General features: G+C 41.1%; 1 protein-coding gene across 1 annotated transcript in view; it reads right to left on the bottom strand.

Moving 5' to 3' along the window:
* Window positions 1-2316: 2316 nt before the first annotated feature.
* Window positions 2317-20636, bottom strand: part of cnmd (chondromodulin) — a 69098-nt gene continuing 50778 nt past the window's right edge. The window contains exon 7 of the mRNA XM_060826456.1: window positions 2317-3063. Within this exon, the coding sequence (XP_060682439.1) occupies window positions 2839-3063 (225 nt within the window). The 3' untranslated portion in view covers window positions 2317-2838. The remainder of the gene's footprint in view (window positions 3064-20636) is intronic.

The following is a 20636-nucleotide window of genomic DNA, read 5'->3' as shown; positions in this document are numbered from 1 at the left end:
TGTTGACATTGTTATAGTATATATTAGTTATATCTCATATATTAGTTTGTACAGTTATTATTTGTAATCATTACTTCAACATCATCAAGAAAATTTTGGCCGAGGGTTTCATTAGTAACAGAGCAGCTGCCAAAATAAATGGGCAGCAGGGTGGCTCAGTTGTTAGCGCTGCAGCCTCACAGTGTCAGGGACCTGGGTTCGATTCCACCCTTGGGTGACTGTCTGTGTGGAGTTTGCACATTCTCCCTGTGTCTGCATAGGTTTCCTTCAGGTGCTCCAGTTTCCTCTGACAGTCCAAAGATGTGCAGGTTAGGTGGACTGGCTTTGCTAAATTGCCCCATAGTGCCCAGGGATGTGCAGGATAAATGGATTAGCATGTGGATGATTAGCTGCAGGATGGAGTGTCTGGGTGGGATGATCTTCAGAGAGCTGGTGTGGACCCAGACTGAATGGCCTGCTTCCACATTGTAGAGATTCTATGAAAATGGCTCATGCAGTTGCAACAGCATTGCTTTGTGCCCACTCTGATTAATTATGTTGGCAGGCTTTAGCTCATAGTGATTATTATGAGTGCACATTCACGTTGGATGGTGAGCTGGGTGATGTATAGTCAATGCCCAGTGTGTTGAACCTTTGCCAACTAGCACCCTGGAACTAGCCCCCTATCCCTTGGCCTGCTGATTGAATGCACTGGGGAAGCAGAGCTATTTTCCACTGTGCCCAGGGACCTGGGATGCTCAACTGGAAAATCCTAGGCACAGAGTTTCACCAGGATAACAGCTGCACTGTCAGGCCAAAAATAGCAATAGTAGCCAAAAAATGTATGTGTTGCCCAAAAATGCATTACCGATTTTTTCAGGAGAAGAAATAGGAGCAGGCTATGTATTGCACATAGGTGTTTTATGGAGTTATTCAATCACTTGATTCACCTTCAGCCTTCTCTGAAATAACCACTGAATTTGAAACCTTAAAATCATTTAAAGGATCAATCGGTGACCTGGCATTTGCTGCGGGTATTCCTGCTGCTCCAACCATCTCATCTTTTGGATAATGACCCAGGATATGATGGAGCTGAGGAACTGGCGTGCAGGCTGGTACTCAAACTCCTGTGTCTACTTACTTCCATTCCAGTGGCTAGCAGGGGCTAAAGGTCCGACCTAAGAATTTTTTTTATGACGCCTATTTGCGTTATTCCTTTTATCAATTATTTGTTCTTTTTTCTCTTTTGTCCCTGACAGGTAATCTGTGCTTTCCTTCTGCCTTTTCAATAGAACGAACTAGACCTGAGATGTTATAATCCATCACAACATGTTTTGGTTTCATTTTTAGCTTTGGGACTACTTGACAGTTATAACTCAGATATTTCACTCCACAGTGAGAACCATCCGTTCATGTGGCTGAGTAGGCAATTGGCTGATAACATATACTCACAGTCAACCACAGTCAGTAAAGCTTGATGCTGAAAGGAGCTTAAGGGTGTAGTAATTGTAGTGAGGTTAGCCATGTGGACCTCACAGAGTTCCCTGATTGGAGCTGTTAATCTGGATGACAGATAAAAACAAGAGTGCCTGCATGTTGGTCTATTAGTTCAGATGGTTAGAGTGTGGCATTAATAATACCAAGGTCATGGGTTCAATCACCATACTAACCAAGTCTGCAGACTTCCAATCACAAACATAATAATGTGTATTTTAATTTTATCAGGTCTTGCTTATTAATGGTTCACTATCCAAATGGGTGTTTTTCCTGGTGGTGGAAATATTGAATAAAGTTCTTGCACACTGAGTCACCATGCACACTCAAACATGGGTGTTGTGCAGAAATATAAGCACTATTGTTGCGCAGTGGTAGTGCGGGGGGAGGGGTGGGAAGAGAAAAGGATAAAGAGAGCAGGAGTGTCCTGGGTTCTGTTCACTCCGAGAGCTGATTCTGAGGGAGTTGGATCAGTGTTAAGGACTCTCCACGTGTAAATAAAGGGGGATTTGGTGATCCGTATCAGCCTCTGTGAAGTTATTTCAAAGGGCAACCTTTTGTGTCTCCAAAGGTTCATTTTCCTTTCTGGCCTCAACCATTTTCTTTTATTAATATAAAGCAATGCAGCTGATATCAAGAGCTGAGCACCCCAGAGAAAACAAAACTCGCCATCACTGCACACTTCAATAAACACTTTCTTTTTGTTACCAACAGTCAAAGTGAAAAACTTTACATTTTGATTTATTTCCCAAAAATAAGCAAGTGTTGATTCTTTTTTCTTTTGAATATTTACGCTGCACATAGTGGAGAAAGTTGAATTTAACTGAAAACCAACACACGACAATGCATGACATTCTTTAATAATTGGAATTGAAAATTTTAGAAACTTAATAACAAAAAGCATTTAACAGTCCTAGTCAGCTAGTTCTATTGTATTCATTGGCCTTTTTAATCTTAGAGTTACATATACACCACCAATGGATCATATTATCTGTACAGATAAGGATCTAAGCACACATACATGTTGCTGCATGCTTTATTGCACAATTTCTAATGTCTGTACAATGTTCTAAATAAACAGGATCATTTTAAGTAATTATACTTTTGGTCTAACCACATGTAGCTTTACACAATTTAGATGGGTTTGGAATATTTCAATTTTTAAACCAAACTCTATAAACATTACATCTGCAGAAAATATGTGGTCAGACACTGAGGTGCATTAATGGATAGTTTTTAACAAAGGCACTTTAAATTGCAACTCTTCTCAGAAATTCCTTCCAACAATAATCATGTATGAAAATTCATAGCCAATAATTATTATCCATTGGGTTCCACTTTCAAAAATGGGGCTCCTTCAGCAGCTTATACCAAACCAAGTATGCGTCCTACCCACCAGGAGCATGGCATGATTAATCTACAAACAACACGGCAACCTCGATAATTATAAGGCCAGGGGATGTAGCCACGCAAGGGTTCACATATGCGCTGGCAATGTGAATAACTGCGCCTGCACTCAGCACAACAGATTCCGTTGTGATCCAGCATAGGGTCAAAGGTCATGGTGCCACTCTCACCTTCTAAGATTCGCTGAAAAAGCAAGAAAGACATTTTAGTATTGCTTGTGTTCAGAATCCTTTTTTCTTCTAAACTAGAGCTTTTGGTAAAGCAAGACATCATAACAACAGCCACATGTTAACATTTTCAGAAGGGTAAACACGAGGAAAGACACTGTGCAGAAGCCTCCCCTTCCTAAAAACAATGGAGAAAGTGCCAGAAGAAGAAGATCATACAGTGATTAGTACTGGGGAAATCCATGGCACCTCTGTGTATCACAAGAATTATGTTCGAAGTGCAAAGGTTTTAATGCCTTGCTATCAATTGAGACTCTTAAGTGGACAATAACCAATTAAAGATCTCTTCGTGCCACCACTCTGATTAACTTTATTCCCAACATGCAAGAACACTGGCAGCCTTCTTGGTTGGTACAATTAAGAGACCTGTCCTTTAGGTTTGGTGAGGGAGAACCTTGACCTATTCCAATTTTGGGTTGATAAGAGGCAAATGTAGGAGCAGGAAGCTGGCAGTTAAAAGCTAATCCTTCTGACTCCCCACCCTCTCCATGTGTGCCTCATCCAATCTCCCATCCCCATCCCCTGAATCTAGCTCTGCCCGTTGCCCCTGAACGTCCAGTCACTGTACCGTGAGCAGCTGTGACATCTTATTCAGTGCTCCAACTCTCACGCTGGTAGCAAGCCTGTGATTGGCTCAGGAGGGACAGCACATTGGTGTCCCATGAAGTATATCTCGTAGAAAGACCATTGGGTGACCATGTACGTGCCTGACAGACACATGGTCTGGTGGGTTCTGGTGAAAGACCTCTCACTCATTTTCACATGGACCATCACACTTAGAACAAATAATGGAAGGTTCTGCCCATTGCATCTGATTTCAGAATTGCTTCGTTATAAAACAAAATTAATGTACACAAACAGGCACCAAATTTGTTAGTCTGTTAGCCCATGTCTCATAAGTTGACTGCACTTAAAAAATTACAAAGTTGTTGAGTATTGTCAGGAAAGTCATTGGGTGCAAAACTTCGCCAATGCAGCTCAACATCATAACAGCACAAGATTAAGACCATAAGAAATAGGAACAAGTGCAGGCCATTTGGTCCCTCAAGCCTGATCTGCCATTCCACTCGACTGGCTGAGCCGAAATTCCTGATGAAGGGCTCTGGCCTGAAACGTCGAATTTCCTGTTCCTTGGATGCTGCCTAGCCTGCTGTGCTTTAAACAGCAACACATTTTCAGCCGAAATTCTTTATGTTCACTTTCTGAACTTTCCCATAAGCCATGATTCCCTGACTGATCAAGGATCTATCTATTTCAGCCTTAAGTAAATAGAAGAATTCTGCCCACGTGTTCCAAAGACACTCAATCCTCTGAGAGAAGAAATGCCTCCTCACTTCAGTCTTAAACTGGTGCTCCTTTATCCTGGAATCATGCTTTCTGGTTCTAGACTTTCCCATGAAGGAAAACATCATCTTAGCATTTACCCAGTTGAACCCCTTAAGATTCACATATGTTTCAATGAGATCGCCTCTCATTCTTCTGAACTCCAGTGAGTTAAGTCATAACCTGTTTAGCCTATGCTCATTTAAAAATGTTTTCTTCTGAGCTTCATGTGTAGGATCTTTAATCAGCCTGATCCATTGTTCTACAACTTTTGAAATCTGGATTGTCCAACATATGTTCTGTTCGGCACAGTCTGACCTGCCAAAGGTTTGTATCAGCCCATTAGTTGCCTGGTGAGCCCTTTGAAAATGAGAAGTACCATATTGTCAAACGTGAATTTCTGTGAGGATCTGAGAATTGCCCCATGGCCTAGCACAGTCTGTAACCCCAACAGGAACTGGGGAGCAGAAATGTCCAGAATGTGGCTGTCACCATGAAGAAAGCAGTGAGTGTTAGAGGATGGGAGGGAGGAAACCAAGGAAAGGGAGGGGTAGAGAGAAGAGAAGGATGCAATCAGTAGAGAGAAAGGGAGATTGTGGAGAGAGAGAGGGAGGGGGGATATGGGTGGGGAGATGAAGAGTGAGTAAGAGAGAGACAAGGAGACAGGGACAGAGTGAGAAGGAGAAGTGAGGAAAATGAGGTATGGCAGTGTGAGAGAGATTGGGGGGAGAGCAATTGTAGGGCTTGAGGGAGATATGAAGAGATAGATGTGAAAGAGAGAGAAGAGAGGGTTGGGCTGAGAAAGAAAGAGGTGTGTGGGGTAGAGAGATAGGGAGGGATGAGGGAAGAGACATCATCAAAGAGAAGAGAATGAATGTCACTCTCATCCATGTGACTTTTCACTCATCTTGACTCATCAACAGACTCTTGTCCCTCCTTTCCTTAGATCTACAGTCTCATTCTAATGTCGAAATTAGCAACTTGTTTGTCTCAAGCAGGTTGGCTGTTCTTAGCCCCTAAACCATCTCCAATAAAATCTGATTTGGATATTATGGACCTGTATTTCAGATTTCTAACACTTCAACCTTAACCTGACCAAAACCCGCCCAGTTTCAGAAAAAGACTTCATCTGTTTCAAAGTGGAGTAAAAAATCAAATCAAAATAATAACTGAGTAGAATTTCAGTAATTCTTACAATTAATAGCTTTCATGTGAAGCTTGTGTTGCACTTTGAGTAGTGTACTTGTAAAATTCTGATGAAGCAAACTTGCATGGGAGTTTCTCCCGTTCATCCTTCACAGTTTTTGGGCATTTGTCTCATAATTTCTGACTACTTATTTGCCAATTCTGATGAATGAATCAGAGACTGTCTGAGAAAATTCACTTAACACCATGAGGAAATTTATGATGATGGTGTTATGTCAATTTTTAAAGCATTGGTATTAAATTCCTTATGCTGCTACTTAGACAGAGGTAGCAGACGATTAAATCACCATATATTAACATTCCCATGAGTAATTTCTACCCTCGTGTATTAATTGTATTTAATGGAAGAAAAAGCATTTGTTTGATTGGCAGCTAGGGTGTAAGATTTACATAATTGTTTTTAGAAAGCTACTAATTAGCTTTCAGAGAAAAAATGTCTTGGGGAGAATATCTACCACATTCACCTCTGTGGCTCGACTGTGCTCTACTTGTTAACAGGGTCTTCTTTGTTACTTCCCCAGCATCGCATGACAGTTGTAATTCCAATACAGTTAGCATCAGAAGGTGAAAATTTACAGTTTTCTCCACAGAAGTTGCTTTCATAGTGATGGTCCCAAAAGATTTTATTGAAAGGTTTATGAAAAATGTAACCGTTGGCAAGTCTTCGTGGTATGTCTCCTGAGATTGAGATTACAGTTCATTCAGCTGAAAACTTAAATCAATCACTGCACCGCTAACATGCACCCCCATTAACTCCTCATAAAAGGTTCACAAAATGTCAAGATCAACAAAGTTGAAGGGCATGTTCAGAATTGTTACAATATTCTGTGATATCAACTTTTATGGGCAAAAAAAAATGAAATACTTTAAAAGTTACAAAGAGCTTTGATGGAGTGGAAAGGCAGAAAAAAGCTTTCAGTGATTATGAGGGTCAGTAGACAAGTCACACCAGGTTTAAGACAAATGGCAAATTGGACGGGAGACATAGTCTAACAGGGTGGGGGAAGCAAATTCAATGGTAAATTTCCAAACAAATATTGCTAAATATTTGAAAAGAAAAAAAATAACTTGTAGCACTATGAGTAGAAAAGAGAGACTTAACAAATAACTCTTTCAAAGAGCTGACTTAATGATTCCTTTATCGATGTTATAATATTCTTTGATCTTGAATTTGTGACCAGCATGCAGTGACAATAAAACTTGAGGGAACAAACATATGGCTATCTTGCAGCTCCTGCTACTGGGATTTCATACCAAGTACAAGACAATAATAATAATAATCTGATCTGGTGATTTATAGGTTCAGAAACATTTCCTCAAGTGCTTAATTCTTATTCTGTAGCCAACATGTCATGTAATACCACACGTGTATGGATGGTACTGAGTAGAGCGTCAATCTGTGAACATGTACTTTGCCTCAGTGGACAGCACGGCTGTCTACAGTGTGGTTCACACTGCTTCAATGAGCTAACATCGTCAAGCAGGGAAACAGGTTTATTAATGTAGCCTTTCAAAGAGGCAGAATATCTGATTTCCTAATATACTAGCATGGCTTATATTTTATTATTATAAAATTTCATAGAATAGAAGGAGGCTATTTGACTGATCATGTCAGTACTAGCTCCTGAAAGAGCTATCCAGCTAGTCCCGTTCTCCAGCCCTATCTCTGTAGTCATCTAAACTCATCACTTTCAAACACATAACCATCTCTTTTCTGAAACTGTTTATGGAATGCATCTCCAACACTTTCCCAGGCACGTCATTTCAAACCTTAACAACACTGAGTAAAGAAGTTTCCCCTCATCACACTCTGAGCTGTGGTGTTGATAATCTTGAAATTATGAACTCCAGCTACTGTCATACCAACTACTGCAAGCAAATTATTTGTCTTTATCCTGTCAAAACGAATCTAAGGTCACCTTGTAATCTTCTCTGCTCGACAAAGAATAAGCCTAATTTCTTTAACCTTTTCTTATGTCTAAGATCACTCACTTCAGATATCATTCTAGTAAATCTCCTTTGCATTCTCTTCGGGATTTTAAACATCCTTCCTTCAATTAAATAAATAAATAACCGAACACAATATAGTACAACCTCGGTTATCCTAACATCAATTATCCGAATTTTGGATTATCTGAACAAGATCTCAAGGTCCTGTAAAAATGGCATTAGGCAACTCAGCATTCACTTATCAGTTAAACAGCATTGTGGTGTGCACTGCCGGATAACCAAGAAATGTTTGGCTAATTGGCACTCATAAATTACCGCTTGTTTTCGATCAGATTGGTTACCTGTTCAATCAATTATCTGAAAGAAAAATTCCCCGCCCATCTCGTTTGGATAATTGACATGCAACTGTATTCTACATGTGGTCTCACCAATGATTTGTAGAGGTGTAGCATCATTTCCTTGTTTTTATACTCTTATGCCTCTAGTTATAAAGGATCCTAAAAGCCTTCTTAGCATGTTTCAATTTTCTTGGTCACCTTCAGAGAATTGTGCACTTGAACTTTTGAAGTCCCTCTGCTTCTGTAGTCCCTTCACAGTTGTACCATTGAACCTGTATCATTTCTCCGTGATTCATCTACCAAAGTGCATTACCTCACATTTCTCTGCATTGATAGAGTCATAGAGATGTACAGCACAGAAACAGGCCCCTTGGTCCAAATCGTCATAGCCAACCAGATATCCCAACCCAATCTAGTCCCACTTGCCAGCATCCGGCCGATATCCCTCCAAACCCTTCCTATTCATATACCCATCCAGATGCCTTTTAAATGTTGTAATTATACCAGCCTCCACCACATCATCTGGCAGTTCATTCCACACACATACCACCCTGTGTGAAAAAGTTGCCCCTTAGGTCTTTTTTATATTTTTCCCCTCTCACCCTAAACTGATGCCCTCTAGTTCTGGACTCCCCCACCCCAGGTAAAAGACTTTGTCTATTTACCCTATCCATGCCCCTCATGATTTTATAAACCTCTAAGGTCACCCCTCAGCCTCTGACGCTCCAGAGAAAACACCCCCAGGCTATTCTTCCTCTCTCTATAGCTCAAATCCTTCAACCTTGACAACATCCTTGTAAATTTTTTCTGAACCCTCTCAAGTTTCACAACATCCTTTCGATAGGAGACCAGAATTGCATGCAATATTCCAAAAAATTCCAAATTCATATTTTACATTAAAATCACATGTCAAATGAATACTTGAATATGAAGAGACCTACAAAATAATAAGCCTTTGGAAATGACCAGAAAATTTGTATTATTAGATTACTTACAGTGTGGAAACAGGCCCTTCGGCCCAACAAGTCCACACCGACCCACCGAAGCGCAACCCATCCATACCTCTACATTTACCCTTTACCGAACACTACGGGCAATTTAGCATGGCCAATTCACCTGACCCGCACATCTTTGGACTGTGGGAGGAAACCAGAGCACCCAGAGGAAACCCACGCAGACACGGGGAGAACGTGCAAACTCCACACAGTCTGTCGCCTGAGTCGGGAATTGAACCCGGGTCTCAGGCGCTGTGAGGCAGCAGTGCTAACCACTGTGCCACCGTGCCGCCCACAATTAATTCTTAAAATTGGGATCATTCTGTAATCTCAATAGACATGAATTCCCCCTATTTCACTACTGTCCCTGAGTTCACAGACTTGCAATGGGTCTTGGTCTAAACTCCTCCATGACCATGCCCAAACCCCATCTCTGTAATCTTCCTGAAATATTTGCGCACCATTAATTCTAGTATCTTATGCAACTCCAATTTTAATTACTCAACTGGGAGTGGCTTTGCATCCAGCTGATCAGGCTAACCTTCCTACACCTCTCTGGTTCTCCACTACCTTGCTTTCCACCTTTATGACCGTTCTTTAAATGTATCTCTTTGATTAAGCTGTTGTGAGTGTATCTCCTTACATGCCTTAGTATCATATTTTGATTTATAACAATCCTGTGGGGCACCTTGAAGTAGTTCATTGCATTAAAAGTGCTAAAATACACATTGCCATTGTGAGATATTTAAACATTTCTGCCCTCTAAAACATGGTGATTTATAATTGCTATCCAGTGTCACTACTTTAGTATGGTGAATAATGAATTATGGTACTTGGCAATTAACTTAGTAGATCATTAGTTCAAACTCTACCATGATGGTCTGAAATGAACACTAGGGTCAGCATAAGTGATGAAGAGATTGTCAGATAGATCTGGCCTGTGGGACAAATAAGGCTGACTCTGAGGTGGCCCACAAAGTTGTATAAAACTATTACAAAGAATACAGGCTGCACCCCACAACCACCTTCTTCGAGTAAGCAGAAACAGATAATATATTACAGCAATGTTCACAACCTGAAATTGATTGATGAGTAACTATACTTCATACCAATAAATTGTCCCGTAAATGGTCTATGTACAAACACTTCTAAAAGAAAATCAGTTTTGGACGTAAAGTGTTAGATTATCTGAGATTTGCTTCCAGCTCTAAATCTGCCCAAACTGGGTTCATTAATTCTTCTTTATGGCTAATGGTCTACTTCAACTAAGTATATTCAAAAGCCCAACAAGTGTCAATGTCAGTATTGCTGCAAAAGGCACATTTTGTTACATCTTTTGATCTTTTACTCATCAAAATAATTTGCAAGAAATACCAAAGTAAATGAAACCATTTACACTGTGCTAGAGGAGACCGATGATTGACCAGTAAGTATGCTCTGATTGATAGAGGCGTTACCTTGGAGAATGTACTGATTAACGATCACTGATAATTAACTGCCAGAATTTATTTAAATTTTAACCAAGACTTTGTTTGGTCAAGCCATTGCTCTGAGAAATGATTCAAAGAATAGCTGTTACCTCATTTCTTGCATTAAAATAAGAGCAGTGTTGGTATGTGTTCTTTCCATTTGCAAAGAAGGCCCTGTGTATTAATATATACTTCAATTTAAATAAATATTGCTACCAGATTAGCAATGAATAGAATTATGGTATTGCTCGACCAGTCAAGCCTTTTTACTAGTTTAGATATGATTATTATAATTAGGATATTCAGTTCCAAGCATAGATAAACAGTCCAAGGTAATAAAAACATCCTCAGCTAATTTAAATAATAGATAAAATATGGAGAGAAACTTTAACTGACATAAGGAATGCATGCTACGTCTACATGAATATTCATCGTTTTACCTGAAACTTTATTGTAAGTTATCATACTAAATGTGCACTATTCCACCAAAAAGTAATTTTTCTGTCATGTGTACTAACTCTTAATAATAACTATCTGACTCTAGATTTGCCAGATTAAAGTATTTTCAAGTCAATCAATCAATTCTAATGCATGACACATTTAAGATGGACAGTATTGAGTGCCGTCGAAGAGTGTGGTGCTGAAAAAGCAAATCCAGTCAGGCAGCATCCAAGAAGCAGGAGAGTCGACATTTTGAGCATATGCCCTTCATCATCAGGAATAGCATAATACAGTGTTTTTAAAAATGCTCGAAATTTTTATCCTTTTCCTGCTGCATTCTTCTTCAGGTCTTTTTTTTAAAAGAATGGGATGTGGTCAGTGGCACCAATGCTAATGAGTGTCATCATTCCACTCCTTAATTAATTGACCCAGGACGTTTTCTTCAACATCATGTGGGTAATAATACGTTCATCAAACCTTTAGAAGTAGATAAGTAATGAAAGAACGGTGGATGCTAGGAATCAGAAACAAAAACAGAATTTGCTGGAAAAGCTCAACAGATCTGGTAGCATCTTGTGGAGAGATATCAGAGTTAACATTTCGGGTCTAGTGACCACTTCCTCAAAACATCTGTTGTGAGTGGATCTGTTGTTGGTTCTTTGTGAACAGATGTATAATTTTATGATGCAGAGCATAAGTCAAAAATCTTCCTCCACAGGTGCCTTTAAACTTCGTAGGAAGGCTCCAGTCTTCTGTCAATTTTCCTTTCATTCCTCAGGCATCCAGACAGACAGAAATAAAAGTCATCCTTTATGAGAATTTTGAATTGGTACTTTAGTCAGGAAATAGAGTAATACATGTAAACTAAAAAGTAATATCTAGTATTTAGAAAGAATAGTCGAGGTTAATTAGAGATATGACCCTGAATTAGTTTGGAAGTGGAGCACTGCAGTATTAGCATATCATAAATGATATTTCACCCACATTGTTCCATATTATCACAGAGCAATTCATCTGACAGATTGGGGGAAATGTTCAGCAATCTCAATAGGTAGCACCTTATATAAGTAGAATGTAGTGGCATCCATTCAGGGGACAGTGATGTGAGAGGTTCCATTCTTCTGGTGTGTCTGGCTCGTGTAAGTGTGGAAAGTATGTGCATGTTCAGCTACTGACAGAGCATATTGCAGCACTGATGAAAGAACTCGAGGACCTTAGGCTCATCCGAGAGAACGAGATCTTTCTGGACAAGACCTTCAGCGAGGTTATTACACCAACCATACCAGAAGAGAGCAGACGAGGAGGAAGACAGAGAGGAGACAGGTGCAAGAGACCCCAGGGGAAGTACCTGTCAGGAACAAGTTGAATCTTTTGGAAACAGTAGAAACAGATAACACTGCCAGTCCGTGAGGCGGCCAGGTCTGTCAATCAAAAGTTGGCGTGGAGGCAGAGCAGAAGAGTCGGACATCGCACAGAGCCGTGGTAATGGGAGACTCCATAGTGAGAGGAACTGACTGGGATTTTTGTGGCAGCAGGTGGGACTTCAGGATGGTGTGTTGCCTTCCTGGTGCCAGGGTTAAAGACATCACAGACAAAGTGCAGGAAATGCTCCAGGGCGAAGGTGAAGAGCCAGAGGTGGTGGTACATGTCGGCACAAATGATGTCGGGAAGAAGAGGAGGAACATACTACAGCGGGACTTCGGAGAACTTGGAGGAAGGCTGAAAAGCAGGACGTCCAGGGTGGTTATCTCCAGTTTGCTTCCAGTTCCTCGGGCTGGAGAGGCCAGGACCAGGGAGATAATGGACTTGAACGTGTGGCTGGGGAACTGGTGCAGGAAGCAAGGATTTAAATTCTTGGATCACTGGGGTATGTTTTGTGGTAAGCATAAATTATACAGAGAGATGATTTGCACCTTAATAGGTTGGGGAGACTGCAACACAGCTGCGGTTAAACTAAGTAGTGGGGGGGAGGGGACACACTGGAAGTTTAAGAAGGAAATTGAAGGGAAAGTTAGAACAAGGGAAGTAAAGAAAGACAACGGTATCAATGGAGCAGAAAACTCAAAAAGGAATCATGCTGTAAGGTTGAGTGAAATAGGAGTTGATGGGAAGGGTGAGGGCAGTAACAAATTAAAAACACTATACATCAATGCACGAATCATTAGAAATACGATGGATGAGCTTGAGGCTTATTTGGAAATTGGCAGATACGATACAGTGGGGATAACTGAGACGTGGCTTCAAGTGGACAGGGCCTGGGAAATGAATATTCAAGGCTACACATGCTATTGTAAGGACAGACAGATGGGCAGAGGGGGTGGGGTGGCCATGTTGGTAAGGGATGATATTCAGTCCCTTGTGTGGGAGACCTAGAATCAGGGGATGTAGAGTCAGTATGGATACAGCTGAAAGGGAATTATCTACGGGCCCCCAAACAGTAGTCTGGATGTCGGATTTAAGTTAAATCAGGAGCTGAAATTGGCCTGTCGCAAAGATGTTACTCCAGTTGTTATGGGGATTTCAACACGCAGGTAGACTGGGAGAATCAGGATGGTATTGGATCTCAGGAAAGAGACTTTGTGGAGTGCCTCCGAGATGGATTCTTAGAACAGCTGGTGCTGGAGCCGACCAGGGAGAAGGCAATTCTGGATCTGGTATTGTGCAACGAACCAGAATTGTTCAGGGACCTCGAAGTGAAGGAGCCATTAGGAGGTAGTGACCATAATACAATAAGCTTCAATCTGCAATTTGAGAGGGAGAGGGTACAATTGGAAGTGACAATAAAGGGAACTATGGAGTTATGAGGGAGGAGCTGGCCAAAGTTCAATGGTGCAATACCTTAGCAGGGATGACAGTGGAGGAACAATGGCAGATATTTCTGAGTATAATGCAGAAGATGCAGGATCAGTTCATTCCAAAAAGGAAGAAAGATCCTAGGAGGAGGCATGGGTGGTCGTGGCTGATGAGGGAAGTTAAGGAACATATAAAGTTAAAAGAGAAAAAGTATAACATAGCAAAGATAAGTGGGAAAACAGAGGACTGGGAAGCTTTTAAAGAACAACAGCAGATTACTAAGAAGGAAATACGCACAGAAAAAATTAGGTATGAAGGTAAACTGGCCAAAAATATAAAGGAGGATAGTAAAAGCTTTTTTAGCTATGTGAAAGGCAAAAAAATGGTTAAGACTAAAATTGGGCCCTTGAAGACAGAAACAGGGGAATATATTACGGGGAACAAATAAATGGCAGAGGAATTAAATTGGTACTTCAGATCTGTGTTCACTGGGGAAGACATAAGCAATCTCCCTGAGGTAACAGTGACTGAAGGACCTGAACTGAAGGGAATTTATATTTGCCAGGAATTGGTGCTGGAGTGACTGTTAGGTCTGAAGGTTGATAAGTCCCTGGGGCCTGATGGTCTACATCCCTGAGTACTGAAGGAGGTGGCTCAAGAAATCATGGATGCATTGGTGATTATTCTCTAGAATTCGATAGATTCGGGATCAGTACCTGCGGATTGGAGGGTGGTTAATGTTGTACCACTTTTTAAGAAAGGTGGGAGAGAGAAAGCAGGAAATTATAGACCAGTTAGTCTGACCTCAGTGGTGGGAAAGATGCTGGAGTCTATTATAAAGGATGAAATTACGACACATCTGGATAGTAGTAACAGGATTGGTCAAAGTTAGCATGGATTTATGAAGGGGAAATCATGCTTGACTAATCTTCTGGAATTTTTTGAGGATGTAACTCTGAAGATGGACGAGGGAGATCCAGTAGATGTAGTGTACCTGGACTTTCAGAAAGCTTTTGATAAAGTCCAATATAGGAGGTTAGTGAGCAAAATTAGGGTGCATGGTATTGGGGGCAAAGTACTAACTTGGATTGAAAGTTGGTTGGCTGAAAGGGAACAAAGAGTAGTGATAAACGGCTCCATTTCGGAATGGCAGGCAGTGACCAGTGGGGTACCGCAGGGATCAGTGCTGGGACCGCAGCTTTTTACAATATATATTAATGATATAGAAGATGGTATTAGTAATAACATTAGCAAATTTGCTGATGATACTAAGCTGGGTGGCAGGGTGAAATGTGAGGAGGATGTTAGGAGATTACAGGGTGACCTGGACAGGTTAGGTGAGTGGTCAGATGCATGGCAGATGTAGATTAATGTGGATAAATGTATGGTTATCCACTTGGTGGGAAGAACAGGAAGGCAGATTACTACCTAAATGGAATCAATTCAGGTAAAGGGGCAATCCAAAGAGATCTGAGTGTTCTTGTACACCAGTCAATGAAGGTAAGCATGCAGGTACGGCAAGTAGTGAAGAAGGCCAATAGCATGCTGGCCTTCTAACAAGAGGGATTGAGTATAGAAGCAAAGAGGTTCTTCTGCAGCTGTACAGGGCCCTGGTGAGACCACACCTGGAGTACTGTGTGCAGTTCTGGTCTCCAAATTTGAGGAAAGACATTCTGGCTATTGAGGGAGTGCAGCATAGGTTCATGAGATCAATTCCTGGAATGGCGGGATTACCTTACACTGAAAGACTGGAGTGACTGGGCTTGTATAACCTTGAGTTTAGAAGACTGAGAGGGGATCTGATTGAGACATGTAAGATTATTAAAGGATTGGACACTCTGGAGTCAGGAAACATGTCTCCGCTGATGGGTGAGTGCCGAACCAGAGGACACAGCTTAAAAATATGGGGTAGACCATTTAGGACAGAGATGAGGAGAAACCTCTTCACCCAGAGAGTGGTGGCTGTGTGGAATGCTCTGCATTTAAGGAAGAGTTGGATAGAGCTCTCAAGGACAGTGGAATCAAGGGTTATGGAGATAAGGTAGGAACAGGATACTGATTAAGGATGATCAGCCATGATCATATTGAATGGTGGTGCAGGCTTGAAGGGGAGAATGGCCTACTCCTGCACCTATTGTCTATTGTCTCACCATTATTATTTCATCTCATTTTTGCTACAATTGTTAGTGCGTGTTATCAGCATTTACACTTCTGGTATTATTAACACAAAGGCAGGGATGTTTCTCACTGGGCCACATGATCTCCTACACACCTGCACCAACATCTAAAACAAATTCAGGACTGACAGAAACCCTAACAAAGGCTTTGGGAGCAGATACATCCTACCTTGAAAGTGGTGGTGAAAGCGGCGTTTGGAACACTTGTTTTCACCAGTTATTGATTTTCCAAAATTCCATGGATTTTGGAAAGGTACCAGCGGATTGGAAACATGCTAATGTGGCACCCATATTCAAAAAAGGAGACAGGAAAAAAGTGGGAATCTATAGACCAATTAGTTTGATCTCTGTAGAGGGGGCATTGCTGGACTCAATCATAACGGAGGAGATAACTGAACATTTGGTAAAACAAAGCTCAATTCACCACTGTCAGCACAGTTTCAAACTTACTGGAGTTCTTTAAAGATGTAATCAGTAAGGTCGATAATGGGGATCCAATGGATGTGGTACATCTAGACTTCCAGAAGACATTTGATAAGGTACTACACAAAAGATTGATCCAGAATGTTAGATCCCAGGGGATTAGAGTACTGGCTTGGTTAGAGGATGGGGTGACTGATAGGAAGCAGAGAGTCGGGATAAATGTGACGAAATATAACTAGTGGGGTGTCGCAAGGTTCAATTCTTGGAAACTAACTAATTACAATATATATTTATAAATGATCTGCAAAGAGGGACCGAGTGTAACACAGCAAAATTCACTGGCGATATTAAAACAGATGGGAAAGCAGGCAGTGATGAGGAGATGAAGAGTTTACAAATGGATATTGATAAGCTAGGAGGATGCAGAATCTGGCAAGTGGATGTCATGTAAGTGTGAGGTTGTCCATTTTGGCTGGAAAAACAACAGGACAAGTTATTATTTAAATGGGAAGCAGATTCAAAGTATATCAGTGCAGAGGGATTTGGGAATCTTTGTATATGAATTGCAGAAAATAGGTAAGCAAGTTTAACATAAAATAAGGCAGGAAAATGGAATCCTGGCATTTATTGTCAATGGATTGGAATTATGGCCGTAAAGAAGTGTTGTTAAAAAATACATAAGGCACTGGTGAGACCCCATCTGGAATGTGTCCAGTTCTGGTCTCCTTACTTGATAAAGTATGCAGTGGCACTGTAAGCAGTTCAGAGGAATTTCACAAGACAGGTCGCAGGGATAAAGAGCTGTTGTATGAGGAGCGGTTGAATAGCGTGGGCTTATACTCACTGGAGTTCAGAAGAATGTTGGAGGGATCTGATTGAGGTACATGAAGTGCTAAAGGAACTGACAAGGTAGACATGGAACAATCTTGAATAAGAGAGCATAGGTATAGAGTAAGAGAAGATAGGTTCAAACCTGGGAGGAGGAGAAATGACTTCTCTCAGAGGGTTGTGAATCTGTGCAACGCACTACCTTGGAATGTAGTGAAGGTAGAATCATATAATAGATTCAAGAAAGAAAAAGATATGTTTCCAATGAAAAATGGATAAAGAACTATGAGAAGCAGGGAGGTAAGGGCTGTTGAGACCAGAATAAGATCAGTCATGATCATGTTAAATGATGGAAATGGCTCGAAGGATTGAATTGCCAAATCCCGCTCCTAATTCCTAAGTTCCTATTGGTCAGAGCATTGACTACAGAAGTTGGGACATCATGTTATGGCTGTACAAGACATTGGTTGGTCCACATTTAGAAAACTGTATATAATTCTGGTCAGCCTGCTGTTGGAATAAACCAGGGAGGGTGCAAAAAAGATTTCCAGAGATGTTACCAAGACTGGAGGGTTCAAGTAATGAGGAGAGTTTGGATAGCTGGGACTGTTTTCCTGAAGCATAGGAGGTTGAGGGGTGACCTTGTATAAGTTTTATAAAATCATGAGAAGCAGAGATAAAGTAAACAGCCAACGCCCTTTCCTCAGGGGAGGGGATTGTAAAACTAGAGGGCATAGGTTTAAGGTGAGAGAGGAAAGATTTACAAAGGGACTTAGGAGCAGCTTTTTCATGCAGAGGGTGGTATGTACACAGAACAAGCTGGCAGAGAAAGTGGTAGAGGTGAGTACAATTACAATTGAAAAGGCATTTGGACAGGTACTTGGATAGCAAAGGTTTAAGAGAGATATGGGCCAAACACAGGCAAATGGGACTAGTCCAGTTTAGAAACCGTGGCTGGCATGGACAATTTGGGTCATAGGGTATGCTGTATGACTCCCCAGGGCCATGCCAATACTTGTAAAAAATATTTTTTTGATCACTATCAAAAATATTTATAGTTACATTGCACCCATATTTTCAGGGCTATGGATGGCCTCGAGGTGTTGAAATAGGATCCTCACTGTCTGTACATATTGTTAATGAGACCCCTATCAAATTCCATTTGAGACAGGTCACTACTGTGGGAGCTGGGAGCAGCAGAGGTATGGTGTGGCAGATTGTGGTGTCTGTCAGCATGCACATGGATTTCATGGCAGCCACTTTTAGATTCAACATTTCAACTAATGTCTTATTTTCATCACATATATAAACATGTATTCATGGAGCCTGCTGAGTTCATAAGTGTGGAAGATTGTGCAACTGTCTAAACTTCTAAGGGAGCAATGAGTTGTGAAGTAAATGCTATGATACTGACTTTGAAAATTCTGCTCAGACTATTTAGTCTTTGTCTTGGCTGATGCAGTCAGATTGAACAGTGATGGAAGGTATTGTTAATTGTGCAGGCAAGAGGCACTTGCAAAGGAATAATCTGATCACTGATGTTCAGTTTGGGTTCCAGCATGTGAACTCATTACAGAATTAGCTCAATAGGAACAAAAGAGCTAAATTCCAGAGTGAAGTGAGAATGACTCCCTCGACTGGAAGGCAACATTTGACTGATTGTGGTATCAAGCAGCACCAGCCAAACTCGAATAAATGAGAAAGTGAGGACTGCAGATGCTGGAGATTAGAGGCAAGTGTGTGTGGTGCTGGAAAAGCACAGCAGGTCAGGCAGCATCTGAGGAGTAGGAGAATCAGGCAAAAGCCCAGAAAGTCAATTCTCCTGCACCTCGGATATTGTCTGACCTGCTATGCTTTTCCAGCACCACACTCTCAAATCCAGTAAATGGGACTCAGGAAAAACTGTCTATTGTTTTTAGTCACAAGGAAGATGGTTATGCTTATTGAATATCAATCACCTCAACCACACAATATCTCTGCAGGAGGTCTCAGGCAGTATCTAAGTTTCACCCATCTTCAACGGCTTCAGAAATGACCTTCCATCCATCATAAGGTCGGAAGTGGGATGTTCATTGATAACTGCAAAATATTCAATGCCATTCACAACTCCTCAGATACTGGTGCAGTCTATATCCAAATGCAGCAAAACCTAGACAACATTCAGGTTTAGACTGATAAGTCACAAGTAACATTCATGACACACATTTGGTTATCACCAACCGAGAGAATCTAACCACTGCTCCTTGATTTTCAATGGTATTATCATAATGAAATCCCCGCTATCAATTCCTTGGGGTTACCATTGACCAGAAACTGAACTGGACTAGCCATATACAGATTGTGCTTACAGGAGTAGGTTAGAGGCTAGGAACTTCACAGCAAGAAACTCACCTCCTACCCTTTAAAGCTTATCCATCATCTGCAAAGGACAAGGCAGGAGTGTGATGGAATACTCCCCACTTGTTAAAACAAAAAGCTGATATGGAAAGTTAGGTTCTGATTTTCACTGTTGCAGAAGGTGTCTCTGTTGTGGAAAGTTATTATGGATCATAAGTCCCATCTCAAACCCAGAATTTCTGGGGCTGCCATTCCTTCCCCAACTGCAATCAGATTTGATACTCTCTGAAGCCTGGAATATGGAGTGTGGAGGTTAGACCAATTAAGAGCAGGTCTATTCTCAATGCATATCTTTCGGATAGACAAGGTACCCCTTTGGAGAGCCGAGGTACTTCAGGTATGGTCCCAGTTAGATAAATCTAACTGCTTGTTGAATCAAAATGCTTGGTGATATGAGAGATAAAGCACTTGATTGGCAGATATGTTTACGTAAGGGATTTGTTAAAGTAATTTCAATATTGGATGCTTCTTTGTGTCAGTGACAGTATTTTTTTCATTAGTGTCATTATCAATTAACTGGTGACTTTTTTTTTGTCAGGATTCCTTGACCACTGACCATGTTGGATAAAGGTGAATTGGCAGGAAGAGGAAAGAGATAAGGAATGTTGTTGGTAGAGTATGAGTTGGCACTATGTTAGAATTGGGCTCTAAAAGTCTATGAGAATGATATGGGGCATACGAGATACAGGAGATCAAGTAGTGGATTTACTTGGGGATGTGAGGGGCCATGGGAGATAGCTACAGGAGCAGAGATTGGCATGGGAGCATGATGGATCATGGGAATAGGTACAGGAAATAAGGTGACTGAGGCATGGAGACTGAGTGGAGTTAGGAGATTACAGCAGGAAGAGTGTTCTCTGTTTTAATTTCTATGTTTAAACTTAGAACAAGGTACAACAGCCCCAGGGCAGGCCACCGAGAGAACTGGCAGCCTCCTTCCAACCTCACCCAACCCAGAGAGTGGTAATCATGGAGCTGTGATTTTTCAAAACTCAAAAACCTAATAGAAAATAATATAAAGGCTAATTGAATATTCACTTTATACAGAGAGAAACAAAATGCAAGGTGGTAGAAATCATGGGGTCACAAAGTTATACAGCTCAGAAACAGATCCTTCAGTTCAAGTCATCCATGCCAGATATCCCAGACAAATCTCATCCCATTTGCCAGCATTCGCCCTTACCTCTCT

The sequence above is a fragment of the Hemiscyllium ocellatum genome, chromosome 6, assembly GCF_020745735.1.
Source record: "Hemiscyllium ocellatum isolate sHemOce1 chromosome 6, sHemOce1.pat.X.cur, whole genome shotgun sequence".
Classification (NCBI taxonomy): domain Eukaryota; kingdom Metazoa; phylum Chordata; class Chondrichthyes; order Orectolobiformes; family Hemiscylliidae; genus Hemiscyllium; species Hemiscyllium ocellatum.
The sequence above is the reverse complement of the archived record's forward strand: the minus strand, read 5'-3'. Positions and strand labels throughout refer to the sequence as shown.